Source organism: Sander lucioperca, chromosome 16 (assembly GCF_008315115.2).
Source record: "Sander lucioperca isolate FBNREF2018 chromosome 16, SLUC_FBN_1.2, whole genome shotgun sequence".
Taxonomy (NCBI): Eukaryota; Metazoa; Chordata; class Actinopteri; order Perciformes; family Percidae; genus Sander; species Sander lucioperca.
Genome location: NC_050188.1, coordinates 32,032,564 through 32,053,365, shown reverse-complemented (window position 1 = coordinate 32,053,365; position 20,802 = coordinate 32,032,564). Strand labels below are relative to the sequence as shown.

At 43.0% G+C, this 20,802-nt stretch overlaps 2 protein-coding genes across 2 annotated transcripts; both read left to right on the top strand.

Annotated features, from left to right (window-relative positions):
- The first annotated feature begins 698 nt into the window (after positions 1-698).
- On the top strand, positions 699-17,678 carry LOC118493405 (zinc finger protein 771-like). Its single transcript, XM_035993055.1, has 4 exons — positions 699-704; positions 1,568-2,417; positions 2,727-3,037; positions 17,252-17,678. The coding sequence occupies exons 1-4, from the start codon at positions 699-701 to the stop codon at positions 17,441-17,443; spliced, it is 1,359 nt and encodes a 452-aa protein (XP_035848948.1). The 3' UTR covers positions 17,444-17,678.
- A 1,738-nt stretch (positions 17,679-19,416) lies between these two features.
- Positions 19,417-20,503, top strand: LOC118493290 (gastrula zinc finger protein XlCGF71.1-like). Its single transcript, XM_035992795.1, has one exon. It carries the CDS (start codon positions 19,476-19,478, stop codon positions 20,259-20,261), a length of 786 nt encoding a protein of 261 aa, XP_035848688.1. The 5' UTR covers positions 19,417-19,475; the 3' UTR covers positions 20,262-20,503.
- Positions 20,504-20,802: the final 299 nt, after the last annotated feature.

Genomic DNA, 20,802 nt, shown 5'->3' with positions numbered 1-20,802 from the left:
GCTTGGGGAAAGAAATAAATAATAATTGGTTTTACTCACAGTTCATCAGAGATGCACACAACTTAAACCATTTCAATGCAGTAAAGTCCACTTCACACTGTTTTTTCGATGTGTCTCTTGTTATGCCTCTTAAAGGGATACTTCACTGATTTAGCATTAAGCTTTGTATCAGTAGAAATCCGGTAGTATTTTCGAATGACCGTGCTTCCCTCCCTCATGTCCCCCTGAGACTAGATTTCTCTGTATTGTGGGTCTGGAAAAATGCCTCTGATGCGTCATCGAGGCATTTTTGCCCAGAGTCTGTGGACTACAGCCAGCTAGTTCCACATGTTTTCAACCGCCCCATAGGGGGTTGGACTGTCTTTACACGAAGCTTACTGAAGCAAATCAAGTGTCAGCCATCTTGAAGCTTCGCTAAACAGGCTTCTGTCTTTTCAGCAGCAAACTTTTACAACAATTATGTGCATTCAAACTACCGCACATGTGTACCACCGGGACAGATCGGAGAATATGCAGGAAACTTTATTACAGACGGAATACTCAGCACCTCAGCCTGCGGTATCGCTCGATGCCGCTAGCCGGTAAGGGGACATTCTCAGCGGTGAAACGCGGAACGAGGGCTGAAGTATGAGCTAGCTAGGTGGAAAGCTAATGCTAGCCGGCCATCTGTTCCATCAATCCTGTTTGCAAGTGTGCTAATGGAGGTGGGCTGTGTTAACACGGACTGGTGCAGAAATGGGGTGCTTGTATCCAACTAACTGCTAACTGCTGGTGGAGTTTGCGACTGTTAAATGCCGACCATTCTACATTCCACACAAATTTACGGCTGTTTATACTCTGTGTTTACAGCCCACCAAGCGCTAATGCTAGTATGCGTTAGCTGAACTTTATGGAGCCTACAATGTGTGTGCACTGAATGTAGCCTGTTTCGTATGTCGTTTTTATATAATGTCGTTTTTATATATTTTAAATGTGCAACACCACTTGAGCCACGGTGAAACATTTTGTGTATATGGTTGAAATGACAATAAAACACACTTGAGTTGAGTTGAATGCCTCACTGTCTGTCTGTCTGTAAACGGTAGGCGTGGCATGGGAGTGGACTCTAAAGGAGTGAAGCAAGTGCATTCTGGAATTTGGTATCTTTCATCCACATGAGCCAAAAACACTTTTTTTTTTTCTAGGCTTTTTTTTGCCTAGAAGGCACCAATTTCTGAATAAAATTCACATTTCTACTACATAAGTGACCCAATTTAAAGATATATTCATCTTTCCAACGGTGAAATATCCCTTTAATTACTGACTGCGCCACTTGGTCCTCAACAGCGCAGTTGCATTATTTCACCACAAGGGGGCCCTAATATGTTAGTCAACAATGTTCCAAGGCTGAAAAGGAAAACTAGTAGTGCAGATGTAACCTAAGTAACTGACTGAACAACCAGTATTTCTTTATAACAATCATAATCCAGGTGATAAGTTACAGTTCCACAACATTTCTCTGTATGTGTTTCCTGCAGATGTTGCGCAGCTGTTGGTGGTTAAAGAAGAGGTTCCCCCTGAGCAGCAGGAGTGTAGCTCCAGTGTGGACCAGCAGGAGCCAGAGCCCCCCCCAAACATTAAAGAGGAACAGGAGGAACTGTGGAGCAGTCAGGAGGGAGAGCAGCTTCAAGGGCTGGAGGAGGCTGATATCACCAAGTTCCCATTCACTCCTCTCACTGTGAAGAGTGAAGATGATGAAGAGAAAGCTCAGTACTCACAACTTCATCATAGACAGACTCAACACATGGAAACAGAAGCTGATGTAGAGGACTGTGGAGGACCAGAACCAGCCAGAAACTCACATCCACTTTTACAACCAGAGACTGAAGACCAGACTGGAGACTCTTCTGAACCTGAGACTGATGACAGTGCTGATTGGAAAGAGACCAGAGAACCTCAGTCAGCTTTAAACTCTCTGAAACATGATTCAAGATGTAAGAAAACATTCAGCTGCTTGGAGGGTGGGAGAATATTTGGCAGCAGGACACATCTGAAGAGTCACATGAGAACTCACACAGAAGAGAAACCTTTTAGCTGCTCAGTTTGTAATAAATCTTTTACACGGAGTGGACATTTACGGTCACACATGAGAATCCACACAGGAGAGAAGCCTTTTAGCTGCTCTGATTGTGGTAGAGCTTTCACTGAACGTGGAACCTTGAAGACCCACATGATGACTCATTCTGGAGAAAAACCTTTCAGCTGCTCTGTCTGTAAGAAATCTTTTGCACGGAGAGGAACTTTGCGGTCACACATGGCAGTCCACACAGGAGATAAAAGATTCAGCTGCAGTGTTTGTAACAAAAGATTTGCCTGGCGTTCTGATGTCAAAACACATACATGTGTTGGTCCGATGGAAACAGAAGCTGATGGAGAGGACTGTGGAGGACCAGAACCAGCCAGGAACTCACATTCACATCCACTTTTACAACCAGAGACTGAAGACCAGACTGGAGACTCTTCTGAACCTGAGACTGATGACAGTGCTGATTGGAAGGAGACCAGAGAACCTCAGTCAGCTTTAAACTCTCTGAAACATGATTCAAGATGTAAGAAAACATTCAGCTGCTAATAGTACTACACGGTCAACAGTGCTAACACAGCTAGCAGGATTACTCCCTAGTTAGCTAAAAGTACTGACTAAACATTTTAAATAGTTAGCTAAAAGTATTGTCTAAACAGTCTGTATTTGATTCTGTTTCCTGCAGATGTTGAGCAGCTGTTGGTGGTTAAAGAAGAGGTTCCCCCTGAGCAGCAGGAGTGTAGCTCCAGTGTGGACCAGCAGGAGCCAGAGCCCCCCCCAAACATTAAAGAGGAACAGGAGGAACTGTGGAGCAGTCAGGAGGGAGAGCAGCTTCAAGGGCTGGAGGAGGCTGATATCACCAAGTTCCCACTCACTCCTGTCCCTGTGAAGAGTGAAGATGATGAAGAGAAAGCTCAGTCCTCACAGCTTCATCAGAGACAAACTCAACACATGGAAACAGAAGCTGATGGAGAGGACTGTGGAGGACCAGAACCAGCCAGGAACTCACATCCACTTTTACAACCAGAGACTGAAGACCAGACTGGAGACTCTTCTGAACCTGAGACTGATGACAGTGCTGATTGGAAGGAGACCAGAGAACCTCAGTCAGCTTTAAACTCTCTGAAACATGATTTAACATGTAAGAAACGATTCAGCTGCTCTGAGTGTGGGAAGAAATATGGCTTCAAGTCATATCTGAAAATACACATGAGAACTCACACAGGAGAGAAGCCTTTTAGCTGCTCAGTCTGTAAGAAATCTTTTACACGAGGTGGACATTTACAAAAACACATGAGAATCCACACAAGAGAAAAACCTTTTAGCTGCTCTGAGTGTGGTAAAGCTTTCACCGAAAGTGGACACCTGAAGAGACACATGAGAACTCACACAGGAGAAAAACCTTTTAGCTGCTCTGAGTGTGGTAGAGCTTTCACTGATAGTGGAACCATGAAGAACCACATGATAACTCATTCTGGAGAAAAACCTTTCAGCTGCTCAGTCTGTAAGAAATCTTTTACAGAAAGAGGAAGTTTACGGTCACACATGGTAGTCCACACAGGAGAGAAAAGATTCAGCTGCAGTGTTTGTAACAAAAGATTTGCCTGGCGTTCTGATGTCAAAACACATAAATGTGTTGGTCAGATGGAAACAGAAGCTGATGGAGAGGACTGTGGAGGACCAGAACCAGCCAGGAACTCACATCCACTTTTACAACCAGAGACTGAAGACCAGACTGGAGACTCTTCTGATCCTGAGACTGGTGACATGGAATAACGTTTGTGCCTTTAAGTCCATGCAAAACCTCTCAAGTATCAAACAAAGATCTTTATGTATCAACATCTAGATAGAAGACATTATATTTTCTGGTGTGTAGGTCATCAAGACCAGACTGTAGACTCTTCTGAACCTGAGACTGATGACAGTTTTTACAGTGTGTTCAGTGAGGAGATGTTTGCTGTATGTGACAAAAAAAATGTTGTAGCCTAAACGTATGACATCAAGTGAAAACAATCTGGTGCAACCAGGGCAGGACAAAACAGTGTAGAGTAAAAAAGAATCGCCGGTGCAACACAGATGTCTTCTTACTTTATAGTTTTTTTTTTATTTTTTAAGGTGCATAACAGTGACTAACATTTCGATGTAAGGTTACATCTTCATCAGTGTCCTTGCTTAGAGCTCCTTTAACTAAGTTCCTGTGGCTTTCAAGGTTCAGTTATTCAATGGTTACATGAGTACTTAAAGCGTAATTCTCGCCAAAATGCAACCTAGGGTCTTTTTGTGAATGTACCCTAGTCAAACTTTTATGATGTACCGTATTTTGCACTTTGATGCTAGCCTCAAAATAGCTATTTTAAAAAGCTAAGAAGGCTCGACACAACATGAGACTTTGCTCCAAGTATCACCAGGAGCTCTACACCTTAACGAAATCATTGACAACATTGTTTGTGTACCCAGAGTTTACTAAAAAGAAAGGTTTTGAGCAACTCACTGTAGCTGTTGTTCTTCCGGTCGCCGTCTATCGAGCCAGTCAAAAATAGTCGAGGGAGGAGAGTAAAGATGGAAAACTCCAAAAGCTTAGTTCCATATAAATGCACAGATAATTTGTTGTTTTGTCGTTAGTGAAACACAATATTGACCTTGTAGTTGAAAAAGGAGCCTCATATAAGAATGACATTTCCTCCTATGGAGTCTGTTCATTTGCATTCGGAGATCGCCTATTTTGGACTGGGAAAATGGTGGATAGCGTAAACAGCAACTGCTAACGTGAGTTGTTCAAAACCTTTCTTTTTAGTAAACTCTGGGTACACAAACAATGTTGTCAATGCTTTCGTTAAGGTGTAGAGCCCCTGGTGATACTTGGAGCAAAGTCTCATGTTGTGTCGAGCCTTCTTGGTGTTTTAAAAATAGCTATTTTGAGGCTAGCATAAAAGTGCCCCTAGGACTCCCATTCAAAAGGCCATTTGACTGAAAAACGAAAATACGGTAAATCTTAAAAGTGGCGATTCCGTCTTAAATATGGGGTACAGTCACAAAAACACCCTAGGTTGCATTTTGGCGAGAGTTATGCTTTAAGTAATCGTAAACACAATCAAAAGTTCTCTTTTCACAAAGCAAATATTTTGTGTGGGGTCACACTGGGGTCAATCATAGGCCCTCTTATTTATATAAATGACCAAGTTTGCTTTTCTTTTCTTTTTGCACAGGATATGATAAGTGAGCAGCTCAGTAGTGTGTGTGAGAGCATTTCCCTTGTGTGTAAGGTAATTGGTAATAATGTCCCTGATGGCGCTTCATACAGACTCGGTCATTTCCACCAGCTGACAGTTTGTAACATAGAAACAAAATGGATTCTGGATCTTTTTTTTAATAGTTTGTAGCTGACTTTACCAGCTGACTTCTCTGTTATCTGCTGAAACAGGAGACGTCTCTTATGTTCTAAAACCAGCCTCTGGAGACTCCACCAGCTGACCTCTCTATTGGCTGTTGAAACAGGACACGTCTCTTACGTTCTAAAACCAGCCTCTGGAGACTCCACCAGCTGACTTCTCTATTGGCTGTTGAAACAGGAGACGTCTCTTACGTTCTAAAACCAGCCTCTGGAGACTCCACCAGCTGACTTCTCTATTGGCTGTTGAAACAGGAGACGTCTCTTACGTTCTAAAACCAGCCTCTGGAGACTCCACCAGCTGACTTCTCTATTGGCTGTTGAAACAGGAAATGTCTCTTACGTTCTAAAACCAGCCTCTGGAGACTCCACCAGCTGACTTCTCTATTGGCTGTTGAAACAGGAGACGTCTCTTACGTTCTAAAACCAGCCTCTGGAGACTCCACCAGCTGACTTCTCTATTGGCTGTTGAAACAGGAGACGTCTCTTACGTTCTAAAACCAGCCTCTGGAGACTCCACCAGCTGACTTCTCTATTGGCTGTTGAAACAGGAAATGTCTCTTACGTTCTAAAACCAGCCTCTGGAGACTCCACCAGCTGACTTCTCTATTGGCTGTTGAAACAGGAGACGTCTCTTACGTTCTAAAACCAGCCTCTGGAGACTCCACCAGCTGACTTCTCTATTGGCTGTTGAAACAGGAGACGTCCGTTACGTTCTAAAACCAGCCTCTGGAGACTCCACCAGCTGACTTCTCTATTGGCTGTTGAAACAGGACACATCTCTTACGTTCTAAAACCAGCCTCTGGAGAATCGACCAGCTCAGTCGCAGCGACACTGGGCTTTATGTTATTGCACTTTGAGTTATTGTTTTTTCACAGCTGTTATTGCACATGTGGGGTGCCAATGATGTTCTTAATCGATTAGATTTCAATTCACAAGGTCCAGATTCGATTACAATCAGGTTAGGGAAATTTCAGTTCCAATACCAGTTTAGCTTGTATATAAAAGAGATTTTCAGAGAACTTCTGCTGTAAATTATACAAGCAAGAAGCAACCCTCAGATATGTTTTATATTGCAGCAGGTTCATGTTTACATTAAGAACTGAGCCCCCAAAAGTTTGTTTTAAATGACTTTTTACTTCTACATCCATGGTGAAAATTGAAATATTAAAGATCCATTTTTCTGGATTTTATTGATTAATATCAGCTTTGGTTAGCCGGCATTATCTAGTTCTGTTATCTGACTCAGCCCCGGGGGGCGAAGGACCAAACCTGGAAAGAAAACCTCCTCCATTTTGTTTGTGTCTTCACGGAAGTCACTTATCTACGGAGCACCAAAGGGGACATGAGCAAAAAAATATTAAGTTTAGTGTCATGTGCTCACACAAAACTTTCATTTGCTCACGTGAAACTTTCATGTGCGCACGCAAAACCTTTTCATGCACATGAAAGTTTCGTGTGAGTACACGAAAGCCGTATATTGATGTAGCCTGGGCCATGACAGTGACAGCTAGAGAAATGACTACAGTACAGGAGTTAGTTGCACTATATTTTAATCTAGGTCTTCATTATAAGGACATTGCTGTTTTGCTTGCAAGTCGTCACCATTATATTGTTTCAATACTGTTACGGGCAGCTCTCTCCCTGTCCTGTCTGGGGTGTTTTTTCCCGGTGTGTCTGTTTGTGTTTGTGTCTTGTCTGTGTTTGTTTCTGTGTGGAGTGCTGGAGGCGTGATCCGAGATCTAGGTCAAGGGGCGTGGCTGCTTCAACTCTGCTCAGCCGATCTCCGCAGCTGCAGCTCATCATCCACAATCACCAGCAATACTTAACCCGGGCTGATCTTCCTGTCGGCGCCAGTTCGTTAACTTCAACCCCTGTGGTAACTTGGTCCTAGCTCGTAGTATTCTAGTTTGCCTTTTGTGATTCCTGCTGTAACTTACCCTGTGTCTCCCTCCTAGTCTTCGCTCAGCCCTGCTGCAAATCTCCACGGCGTCAGCGTGCGCCTAATCTCACCCGGCAGCTTTCCGTCTTCACTTCAGGAACCCACCAGTGATTCTCGCCTCAGCCTGTCTTCTCTCGTGTCCCGAAACTGCTGGACCCCTCCACGTTGGCTCGCCTCCGCCTGGGACCAGTCAGGAGCTTCCCGGCTTTGAACCCTTCGTTTGTGTGTCTCTGAGTGCCCGTAACTTCATTAAACCTTATTTAACTGCTCGACTGTATCTGTGTGTTACCTCTGCGTTCTGGGCCGAAACGAACACGTAACAAATACATTTAAAACGGATTTTAAAGTCTTGTAATCTGTTCCGGAGCAAGGGCTACAGCAATTTGGATCGGGCAATTACTTTTATTTATGAACAGTTACAAACATCCGGCCAATTCTACGGATATAGGTGGATGTACACAAAATGCAAGGAGAAAGGATTAAACATAAGGATAAGAGGATGTTTGATTAATTCTATGAGAACTCCAAGGAGTGTTGAACCGGACATTCTAAAACGCTTAACGTGAAAAAGCTTAACGTGGTTTAACATACCTAAACAATGATCAATGATTACCAAATTTCTCTCTCATATTGCTCCTCATAACCACTGAAAACAGTCAAAAAATCAATCCAAACGTCCAATTATTATGGACGTTATCTGACATTAAGCGTTTCTGCTTCATTAGAGTCTATTGTAAGGAAAAAGCTTAACGTGGTTTAATGTACCTAAACAACGATCAACGTTATCTGACATTAAGTGTTTCTGCTTCACGAAGCGGCTGTGGGTTGACTCTCCACGGTTCTCATGGGCTTTATAAGTCCCTGTTGAACTCAGAGTGGGGGGGGACACATGAATTTCAAAACTCCACACCAAAATGATTTATTATTAAAATCATGAACTCAAGTGTCATTATGAAACACATAAAACAAACACAAAGTGTTGGTCTGTACAGTTGTGCTGTTACATATATAACAGCAGAAGTACTGTACTGTATATATATATATATATATATATATATATATATATATATATATATATTTAATTTAATTTAATGTTATGTATGTTGTATTACAGTTTATGTACTATTTCAGAGATTCTCATTTTTACTATGATTTGTTTTCTACACGTTTAATAATGTTGGAGCGAACCTGAGTTTTGAACTGCCAACGACTGCTTCTTTGTGTTTTGGGGCACATGACGCAAATAAATGAATAACTTGAGAGAGATGTGTGTTTTTTATGTTTGTGAGATAGATAGATGGATAGATGGATAGATGGACAGACAGACAGATAGATAGATAGATAGAGAGAGAGAGAGAGCAATAGATGGATAGATAGATAGATAGATAGATAGACAGATAGATAGGTGTACATTTTTTTTAAAGTGGTCTGATTTTATATGATAATAATCGGTCTAATATAAACATAAACATTAACTTCACCTTTAGACAAACAACAAAAACAGTTGACATCTTACATTTACACTCCAAGATTAAACCTTCTGTCTTCTGTTTGACGCTTTAAAAGAAAAAGGGAAACAAACTACCATCATCTTTAATTTAGTTTGTTTTCTCAGAGCTCTGAAAATGCATTTAAATATTTGTCTTTCTTCAAACGTGTATTTTAATCATTTATCTTGCTGTGTATTTTTCTAAAGAAGCCTAAAACACTTCTGGACTTTTATTTTGAAGTTCAGCAACTAATCTGTCCCGGAAGCTGTAGTCTTCACTGCGGCTAACTTCACTCTTTGAACAAGATGGCGTCTAGCAGAAAGGTGTGTTAGCAGAGTGTCTTAGTTGTGTAGAGAAAGAGGTAAAATGTGTAAAGTCCAGATGCTGAGAGCGTTGGTGGAGCAGCGACTAACTGCGGCTGCTGAAGAGATATTTGGGCTGTTTGAAAGAACGATAGCAGAGTACGAGGAGGAACTTTGTCGTTCAAAAGAGGAGAACGAGCGACAACGGGAGCTACTGGACGCTGTTTACAACCCTCAGCTTCGGCTACACAGAGCAGGTTTGGTCATTAAACCTTCAGTTGATCTTTCTCTCCTTCCTGTCATCTCTTCTCTCAGCAACCATATGACGATAGGACGGATGTAAATAAGCATTTATTCATAAGATCTATTGTAGTCGTCGCTCTTTAACAGGCCTTCGCCAAACCCACCAGACTCCATGTAAATAATCAGTAATTTTATCATCGTAAAACACACTGCATTCAAAGTGGACAGAAACTAAATAATACTATGAAAAGCCGTCTTGGTTCATCTTTCCACTGTTCCAACAATCACCACTCTGGTTTGGTTGAAAGTAATCCTTAATTCACCCATTTACATGTGGAAATATGCTGGCTCTATACACGCTTAAAGTACTGATTATTTACATGGAGTCTGGTGGGTTTGGTGATGGTGATTTCGGGGCTGTTTTCTAGATAAACAAAGGTTCTTATTTAATAGATATTCCCTTAGGACTGTATAGGTGATTGTTACATAATAGTGATGTTCACCTTGGAACACAACAGCACAGTATTGTAACCACTGAGGCTTAGAGAGAGAGAGAGAGAGAGAGAGAGAGAGAGAGAGAGAGAGTGTGTGTGTGTGTGTGTTTATGTTTGTGTTTGCGCGCGCATTTGTGTGTGTGTGTGTGTGTGTGTGTGTGTCGTTTCTGGGGGAAACCTGCAATCTCTAAGCTTTAGCTGACATTAACTTCTGTCTGTGTTTCAGCTTTGCCTCCAGACGACAAAAGCCAGATTGTTATTAAAGAGGAGCAGCAGGAGTGTAGCTCCAGTGTGGACCAGCAGGAGCCAGAGCCCCCCCCACACATTAAAGAGGAACTGTGGAGCAGTCAGGAGGGAGAGCAGCTTCAAGGGCTGGAGGAGGCTGATATCACCAAGTTCCCATTCACTCCTGTCCCTGTGAAGAGTGAAGATGATGAAGAGGAAGGTAGGAACAACGTTAACAGGGTTTTTAGGGACATAAAGGGGGAAAGCACTGTGGCTAGTGCACACAGCATTACTGGATGCTAGAATGTCCTCTGGTTTATTGGCATTTCTTTAAACCAATCACAATCATCTTGGGCGGTGCTGAGCGCCGGAAGGAGCCACGGTGCCTCTGCCAAATAGTCTCAGGAAGGAACTTGAGGATGGACAGTCCATTGAGCTGAGGTGGACGTGGACACATTAACGTTAACGCTGCAGTGTTTACCATTGCACATTAGCCTAGCAGCTAGCGGAGTTTCCTTCTGCTTATAGCTTAATCCCGACTCATCCGCCACTCTCCGTTATCGCTCGCTCTCCTTGCGCGACCACACAGGCACTGACGTCCCTGCCATTCTCGCTCTAACATGGGGAGCACTGCCCCCTGGTGGCTGAAACGGGTAATTGTATCTCAACTGAATGATAAATGGAATAACTTCCAAGCCAGCTCATCCTCAAATAGATCTATTGCAGCTAAACTGTCTGAAAGCCATAAAGCTATAGTCGAAAGAATTGAGGTTTGTGAGACTTGAGATTTGCAGTTTTTTTATTGAAATATGATGCTGATTTTGAAAACATGCAATCCAATTATTTTAATGCCACAAGCCCATATTTTCAAAATTAAATAATTGACATCTGTGCACACATGCTTTACAACAGCATTGCTGAAAAGGTGCAGGAAACTGGATTTTTCTCTATAACTGCGGACGATGCTAGGTCCTCCAAAACTGAGCAGCTGTCAGTGTGCATATGATATGCCGAGGAATTGGAAATCAAGGAGGTTTTTTTTGTGTTTTATGTATTGCTCTGCATCTCGCAACGTGGCTGGGATTGTGGAGGCCATCTACAAAGGGCTTGATATGTGTGGTCTTAAAAACATCCCAATTGTGGCACAGGATTACGACAGTGCGTCTGTGATGCCAGGTCATGTGTCTGGTGTGCAGCAGCGCATCAAAGAGACGCTTATAACATATATGTTTATTTAGCATGTTTGTTTTGTCCATATGTGCTCGTGCTGTGTTTCTCAAGTGGTAGGCCAGGTCTCAGCTGCTATAATGAGTTTTTTTTTCCTTTTGCCCCCCCCGGCTCGAATGTCAAACTCTGCCTATGAAGGAGTGTGTGTGGGGAGATATTGCAGTGTTCAGGAGTTTGATGGCCTGTGGATAGAAGCTGGTTGTGAGTCTTGTTGTCCGTGCGTTCATACTCCTGTAGTACCTTCCTGAGGGCAGGAGAGTGAAGAGACTGTGTTGTGGGTGTGTGCTGTTTTTAATGATGTGGGTCCTCCTGATGACCCTAGTGATATACATGTCCTGTAGTGATGTGAAGGTTCCTCGGTCGGTAGCCTGTGATGTGAAGCAGCCCCTACCACATGCGCCTTGAATCTGTGGTGGTGTAGTATCCCTCTAGCCTCAGTCTGTACTCTCGCTTGGCCTGTCTGATAGATCTACGCAGGCTGTTTCTGGCCTTTTTGTAGTCTTCAGCACTGCCTGAGACAAATGCAGTGGAGCGTGCACGTAGCATGGACCGCACTTCACAGTTAATCCAGGGTTTGTCATTGGAATAGGTGTGTCTTGTAGGTATAATGTTCTCAGTACATGTGCTAATATAGCCAGTGCCAGCTGCAGCATACTCCTATGTCTACAGTAGATTCCCCTTTTACAGCAGTGGTTTTGAAAACACCCCAACCTGTACTCCAAAAGCAGTCCTGAAGCAACAGTTCAGTTTCTTTATTCCACACTTTAACTGTTTTATTTACTGGGGGGGGGTCTGGAGGAGTTGCCTGTATGATGGATAGAGGTTTATGGAGATGTGGTCTGATTGTCCAACGTGAGGCCGAGGCACAGCCTTGTAGGCATCCTTCACGTTGCTGTACACTTGGTCTAGAATGTTCCTCTCCCTTGTTGGAAAGCTCACATGTTGATGGTATTTGGGGAGGAAAATCCTGAGGTTGCAGTGATTAAAATCACCAGCCACAATAAACATGGCATTCGGGGACTTCCGTTGGAGCTAGCACCTGAGATGGCTGCATAGTAGAGCCCTCTGCTAAGCTGTTCATGCTCCCCCTCCTAATTCCCTGAGATATGCAGGGCTTTGTGAGGAGACTCATCTCTAATGCGGTGGATGTGGAGCTTACCCCGGAGTTTAATATTGAGCGCGCCCACAGAACCGGCCGGAGAGGCGGCAGAGACCGACATATTATTGTGCGCTTCCTGAGGTTCAGAGCTAGAGTGGCGGTGTTGCGGGCGGCCAGGGAGAAGGGACGAGTGACCTGGGAAGGCAAGCCGGTGTTTTTCTTCCAGGACCTGTCGCAGGATGTTATCCAGAAACACAAGAAGTTTGACGGCGCAAAAAAGCAACTACAGGAGAAGGGGCTGCGTTACACTATGGTGTACCGGGCTGTGCTGAGAGTGGTTGTAGATAATGTTAGACATACTTTCAGCTCGCCGGAGGAGGTCGGACAGTTTCTGGCTACAAAAACTTAATTTTTCACTGAAGATATCGCCGAAGGTCTCCTGCGAGCTGTCTATTGGAGTCGGCTTTGTGAAGCATTTTTCATTAATGTAATTTCAATATTCCTTATACGTTGAGACGAGGTATCATGTGACGGGACATTACCGGAGGACGCCAGGTGGATTCTGCAGCGACCCTCGAAGGACAATAAAGACCTCTTTTTTTCTGTTCCCTTAATGGACGGATAATATACTGAGCAAGTTATTAAGAAATGAGAGTCCAGGACAAACTGTGCCCAGGTTGAGCAGCTGTGAGCTATTCGTGAGTTATTTTTGATCTCAACATCTTTATATTTGGGTGGCAAATCAGGCTAGCTACTGATTTATTTACAGGTAAGGTAATGCAGTTGTTGTTATTTGTAGCCTACATTGGTTTTGAATGCAGTTACAGGAATGTATTATTCTTCTCAGCGTATTCTTTTTCCCGGCAAATGAATCGCCGTTTTGATGGGCTTAACATACTCAAAAACAAACCAAAATTGGCGGTCGCATCAAGTCTGGTGAAAATGTACGTATTTTAAGGGTTTCGGGAATAGGCGCACAAAAATGGCTCGCTAGCGCCCCCCTACAAAATTAAAAAAATTCAGCCCCTGCAATATGTTTAACGTAGACTTACGAAACTTGGTACACATATGTATCCTGTCAAGATGTACAACAAACGTCATTGGAGCCATACCCTAAACCCAACAGGAAGTCGGCCATTTTGAATTGAAAGTTCGACATTAGTGTAATTTTGGCCATTTCCACACGTCGTACTTTAAAGAACTCCTCCTAGAGATTTCATCCGATGGACCTCAAATTTGGTCTGTGCCATCTTAAGACATTAAAAATGAAAAGTTATTGAAAGAAAAACTTTTCGTCAAACGGTGTGGGCGTGGTGTGGCGGCCATTTTGAGTGTTTAGCGATGAACGAGAAAGTGGCTGTAACTACAGTATACATTGTCATATCTGCTTGAAATTTCCCACAATCAACAAGAGTCCAGGCCTGAGGACATATACCGGCCAATATTGACTTTTGGTCATAGCGCCCCCCGCTGGCAACAGGAAATCTGCCTTATATGACAAACATCATCCGATTTACATGAAACTTATAATGTGTGGTCTACATGTGATACTGAGCCGCCCCCTATACTTTAACTACACCCACTTACTCAGACCACGCCCCCTTTTATGGCATTTGAACCGTTTAAGGTAGAGTCTTGTGTGAGGTATCATTGAAGTCAGCAGAGAGTTCGTTTTTGATTGGTGATGGTTTGACCCACCCCCTATGTTAAGCCACGCCCCTTTCATAACATTTTAACCATTTAAGGTAGAGTCTTATGTGCTGTATCAGCGGTTTGACCCGCCCCCTGTGCTTTGGCCACGCCCCCTTTCACAGCTAATGAACTGTATGACAGAGTATTGTGTGAGGTATCATTGAACTCAGCAGGGAGTTCCCTGCGACAGTAACACCGTCCATCGCTGCTTGCAGCTGTAATTGTACTTGTGATCTCTCTTTTTCAATTTATTTTATTTATTTATTTTGGGTAATGTTTAACTAATGCATTGCATGACACCATGTTGGGTTTTATACTCAATCAGTACCATAGTACGGTCTGTTGTATGGTATTGTACAGTATCTGTTGTTTGTACATGCTGTCAGTTTTTATTTGTTTTTACTATGGCTGCAGGATGGGTTAAGTGCCCAAGACACATTTCCTACAATGTTTTGTAAAAAAGTTAATCTTGAATTAAAGCCATGGGTTTTGCAGTGCCAGCTCAGTCCCAGTGTTGACTCGTGTGTCTCTGCTTTGTCATGTGACAGCCAAAGCTCTCACTGGTAGTAGATGGCAAATGACCTCTGTCCTGTTGCTAGCCCATTGAAGGACCTCAAATTAGAGCTTAGATCGGGCCCAAAAAATCAAGCCCGATCCTGCCCGAGCCCGTGCACGTTGTGTCCGAGCCCGGCCCGCCCCGACACATTAACTGTAATTATGAGCCCGAGCCCGATTTAACACTAGAACGGCCATGACGGTCATTTTGACCGTTTTCAAATTTATATGTGTAATAACTTTGCTAAATAAAAAAATACAATCCTGCTGCTGCCTGACTTTTCCTAAAATATTTTAATTTAAAATTGTTTTTATATACATTACACAAAAGGAAAAGAAAATACAATCACTTTTACCTATTTCGGCCATACACGGTCATATTGACCGCTCAGATTTTCGCGGTATTGTTTTTAATTTTTCGCGCGGTTGAAGATGCATCTTGGTTGCTTAGTAACTACCATAGTCTCTGTCAGAGAAGCGTAACTAGCGGTCTCCAGTAACAAGTGTGGGCATCACCGATGGGCCGAAGGCAAAGCCAGAGTCGGTAACGTAGGCTACTACGGCGTGGAGGCACTCTGTTCTGAATCAGAAGGCAAACACTGGGCGCTCGCTCTGTGAAAGGGGCGGTACACGTAGATGGCCGGTAGCTGTCTACATGTTCATATAACTTTATATATCCTCGAACTGGCTGGAATCATTGCACACATCCTCTCCAAGGAGTGCACCAGCAGTAACATTGTCCGGAGGAAGTTCATGCAGCAACTGGCAAAGTAGCTGAGAGCGGAGTTTATGGAGGAAAAAAGGACAGCAGCGCCAATCCGAGCAGCAGCGCACCGCAGCAGACACCAAAACAGAGGCTGTGCCAGGTTAGGTTATAGCTAAATGTTCAAATAACATACTTTTAATTGTTATTTGGCTGTTATGAGTTAAGTTAAATGAATTTCCACACCATATTTTTCAGAATATGAATGTATGAAATAATTACGGTTTACTATGCCATGATATGAATTATTGAAACACGTATTAGGCTACTACTCAAATGTATAATTAAACTCGTTAAAATGTACATTTCGGTGTTATTATGTTTTTCTAAAGATATCCTAATACAATACATAATACAATATCGCAATTAGGTATTTATCATGAGAGATTATAGAGTTTGGAATCTGGCGGTCAAAATGACCGCTCACGGCAGTTCTAGTAGTTCTGGGATTCTGGCACTTCTAGTGTTAAACCCGACAATTTTTTAATACGTGGACCGTTATAACTGACGTTCTCAACTACAATTCAGAGTTGTTTGAACTACAGAAATTTGTTAAGAATTATCTTAATGAATAATGCCATAAGGACAAAGTACGGAAACTGCTGTTTTCATATTGCGCCAAAGAAACCTCAGGAGGGGTTTGTCTTCAGGTAGGAGGCACACCTGATGAAACATGGCCTTTCTGTCGCCACTGATTGGGACACTGTGTCCTCTGAAGCGCAGCAACAAACTAACAATTGAGGGACTCAAGGTAGGACCAGGCAACAGAAATTCATTGAGGTTAAGTCCCTTGTAGTGAAAGAAGCAGTTAAATACTACCCTATTTTTCCATTGTGCTGGACCATGTAGTGAGGTATGCACCAGCTTTCCTTGCTGAGAGGCTGCTTGCAGTTTGACTACAACACCAGAGGTTTCCAATTTATTCTCTTAGGCAGGTGTTTCTCAGTACTCCTGAGACTTTGCATTACTGCTTCTTAAAAGGCCTTGAATAACGCAATATCCTTTCTCCTTAGCAGTGGTGTGGTATACATTTGCACCCCTTTTAGGGTCACTCCCTCGGTCCTGGCTTAATGTAGGTGTATTTCTGCCTTCCTTTCCTTTGACCTTGTCACCTCCTTTTTACTTTTATAAGGCAGAGTGTCAACTTGCCAAACCTTCCCAACATTTTTCTGCAACTCAACTGACAAGGTGCTGAGAGATGTAAAGAGGCATTACTGAGACAGTAATTGTGCCTTAAGCATCTTTGCCGGCCCTTGAAGTGTCCCTCCCAGCCGTATTCTGATGGCCGCCGGCCCTCCTGGTGGTCCTAAGCTGCACATGCTGTGTGAAAGGAAGAGTTAATACCTGTGGGGGTGGGGGCTCTGCAGGCTGAGATAAGCAATAGTCTCTCCCTGACTCCCCGGTTGCAGGGGGATGTCCACACTGGCAAATTAGCAGCTGATGATATTTTCCAAGGTAGATGGTAAGGTGAATTATTGGATTAATGGGTTTGGTAATTCAGCACCCCCCCCCCTATTCTGGCAGGTCTCTTGTTATGTGGTGTGATGGCGCAGTGGATATGACACATGCCTTTGGTTTGGGACATCTGGGTTCGATTCCCACTGCGATACATCAACCAATGTGTCCCTGACCAAGACACTTAATCCCTAGTTGCTCCAGAGGTGTGCGACCTCTGATATATAGCAATTGTAAGTCACTTTGGATAAAAGCATCAGCTAAATGACATGTAATGTTATGCCTCTTAATTACTGACTGCACCACTTTGTATGACTATGGAGGACCAGAATCAGCCAGGAACTCACATCCACTTTTACAACCAGAGACTGAAGACCAGACTGGAGACTCTTCTGAACCTGAGACTGATGACAGTGCTGATTGGAAGGAGACCAGAGAACCTCAGTCAGCTTTAAACTCTCTGAAACATGATTCAAGATGTAAAAAAAACATTCAGCTGCTCTGAATGTGGGAAAAGATTTAACCGTGAGTTACATCTGAAGAATCACATGAGAACTCACACAGGAGGAAAAACCTTTCAGCTGCTCAGTTTGTAATAAATCTTTTACACAGAGAGGACATTTACGGTCACACATGGTAGTCCACACAGGAGAGAAAAGATTCAGCTGCAGTGTTTGTTACAAAAGATTTGCCTGGCGTTCTGATGTCAATAGACATACATGTCTTGGTCCAATGGAAACAGAAGCTGATGGAGAGGACTGTGGAGGACCAGAACCAGCCAGGAACTCACATCCACTTTTACAACCAGAGACTGAAGACCAGACTGGAGACTCTTCTGATCCTGAGACACACATTAAAGAGGAACAGGAGGAACTGTGGAGCAGTCAGGAGGGAGAGCAGCTTCAAGGGCTGGAGGAGGCTGATATCACCAAGTTCCCATTCACTCCTGACCCTGTGAAGAGTGAAGATGATGAAGAAAAAGGTAGGAACAACGTGGACGTGTTTATTTAATGTGTTTTTAGGGGAAGGGAGAAACACTGCAGAAGTGTAGGGCTGCACCCTCTGAGTGGATTAGTCAACTAATCGGTCGATTTTAACAAGTTGTATTGGTGTCTAAACTTAACTGTCTTCGCTGCATGATGCTCACCTTTTGTCGGCTAAACTTAAATTTAACGGCTTCTAAGAGGACTGTCACCTCCCGGTGCTCAGTACCCGGCGTCACGGGACCAGCCGGCAGTCGCTTATTTCATGTCGTATCATACGAACAAAGAATGTGTTGTCCAATCTGCACTCTTTCAACAAGTAACAGTCAGGACTAAATCAATCTCATAATGATCTCAAGGCAAATGCCCCAAATAATGATGTTATGTTTAAAATTATGAATTAAAAGTCCACTCTCTTATTTGTGATGTTGGAGAGTTGTCGGCTTTATGCACGGTTGTTTTCCCACCCCAAATACATTTTGTCCCAGTAATCAGTTGGAGGTGTTAAAAGTAACATGGCGAAGAAAATAATTTGTGGTAGTATGTCCATCAACATCATCGATTACAAAAATATGTTGATTTGCATAACTTGCGTCGGAATAGAGGAAGATGGCATAGGGAAAGCCCTAATCAGCATACATTTAAGTTCTCTTTGAAAGACACGAACACCATGAAGCTGGTGGCCAAGGCGATGCAGCTCAAGGTTGATGGTTGATTGATCGTAACTGTTCAATTTTTGATCCCCTGAAATCATATATATGTTCAGGCTCAGTGTTGTAATGCTCATTTTAATGCAGATGATAGCATTCTGTTCACCACAAACCAGCCAGGCCTTCTCCAGGTTACAGTCCACTTTTAATGACCTCCAGACCTTCCTGTTAAGTTTAAATCTTGTTCTCACCACTGTCAGTTACACTGTGAGTTATGAAAATGTCAGGGGTTGTGATTGTTCCTAAATGGAGGCAAGTTGTTGAATGGTGCAGTTGTCTTGGTTTTGTCTGACATTCCAGTTTTCCTCAATTTGTGTTTCTTGCAGATGTTGAGCAGCTGTTGGTTGTTAAAGAAGAGGTTCCCCCTGAGCAGCAGGAGTGTAGCTCCAGTGTGGACCAGCAGGAGCCAGAGCCCCCCCCACACATTAAAGAGGAACAGGAGGAACTGTGGAGCAGTCAGGAGGGAGAGCAGCTTCAAGGGCTGGAGGAGGCTGATATCACCAAGTTCCCATTCACTCCTGTCCCTGTGAAGAGTGAAGATGATGAAGAGGAAGCTCAGTCCTCACAACGTCATCATCATCACATAGAAACAGAAGCTGATGGAGAGGACTGTGTAGCACCAGAACCAGCCAGGAACGCTCATACACATCCACTTTTCCAACCAGAGACTGAAGACCAGACTGGAGACTCTTCTGATCCTGAGATTGATGACAGTGCTGATTGGAAGGAGACCAGAGAACCTCAGTCAGCTTTAAACTCTCTGAAACACGATTCAAAATGTAAGAAATTCAGCTGCTCTGAGTGTGGGAAAAGATTTGGCTTCAAGTCAGATCTGAAGAAACACATGAGAACTCACACAGGAGAAAAGCCTTTTAGCTGCTCTGATTGTGGTAAAGCTTTCTCTGATAGTGGAAACCAGAAGAAACACATGAGAACTCACACAGGTGAAAAACCTTTCAGCTGTTTAGTTTGTAAAAAAACATTTTTAATGTCTAGAAATTTACAGACACACATGAGAACTCACACAGGAGAGAAGCCTTTCAGCTGCTCTGAGTGTGGTAGAGGTTTCACTGCTAGTGGGCACCTGAAGAAACACATGAGAACTCACACAGGAGAGAAGCTTTTTAGCTGTTCTGAGTGTGATAAAGCTTTCTTTGATAGTGGAAACCTGAAGAAACACATGAGAACTCACACAGGAGAAAAACCTTTCAGCTGCCCTGAGTGTGATAAAGCTTTCTCTGATAGTGGAAACCTGAAGAAACACATGAGAACTCACACAGGAGAGAAGCCTTTTAGCTGCTCTGTCTGTAAGAAATCTTTTATACAGAGTGGAGATTTACAGAACCACATGGTAGTCCACACAGGAGAAACAAGATTCAGCTGCAGTGTTTGTAATAAATCTTTTAGCCACAGTGGAAGTTTACGGTCACACATGAGAACTCACACAGGAGAAAAACCTTTCAGCTGCTCTGAGTGTGATAAAGCTTTCACCGAAAGTCACAACCTAAAGAAACACATGGTAGTCCACACAGGAGAGAAAAGATTCAGCTGCAGTGTTTGTAACAAAAGATTTGCCTGGGGTTCTCATGTCAAAAGACATAAATGTGTTGGTCCGATGGAAACAAGCTGATGGAGAGGACTGTGGAGGACCAGAACCAGCCAGGAACTCACATCCACTTTTACAACCAGAGACTGAAGACCAGACTGGAAACTGGTGACATGGAATAACGTTTGTGCCTTTTAAATCCAAGAAAAACGTCTCAAGTATCAAACAAAAATCTTTGTGTCAACATCTAGATAGAAGACATTATATTGTGTGGTAGGAAAAAGTACACTCTTATTTTAAATATTTTATTAGATATTGTTTTGTCTTGTAATCAGACAAATGTAACCATCCGATATTTTATAGTGCCCACACATATATTCACTTCTTTCTAAGTAACGTATGTTTAGCAAGACTCACTATTAGTCATGTATCAATATGGGAGTTTATTCAATACACATTGGGTTCATGTTTTAATTTTGTGTAAAATGTTTAAGGACAATTTAGGCCCAGCTGTCTCAGAGAGGAGACTTTTCTCTCTGTGTCAGGGAGACAGGAAGTGCAGGTTGAAAGCTATCTTTAGTTTAAACAAGGGAGATGTGAGGGAGGTAGCATAGGGAAGTTAGTC

What these genes read in the sequence shown, in the direction of transcription:
- LOC118493405 (XM_035993055.1), top strand. An exon ending in AACAGAAGCTGATGGAGAGG is followed by an intron (nt 2,418 to 2,726) that starts ACTGTGGAGGAC and finishes TAAACAGTCTGT; the next exon opens with ATTTGATTCTGTTTCCTGCA. An exon ending in AAACAGAAGCTGATGGAGAG is followed by an intron (nt 3,038 to 17,251) that starts GACTGTGGAGGA and finishes ACCACTTTGTAT; the next exon opens with GACTATGGAGGACCAGAATC.
- LOC118493290 (XM_035992795.1), top strand. Translation starts at nt 19,476, where the DNA reads ATGAGAACTCACACAGGAGAAAAGCCTTTTAGCTGCTCTGATTGTGGT.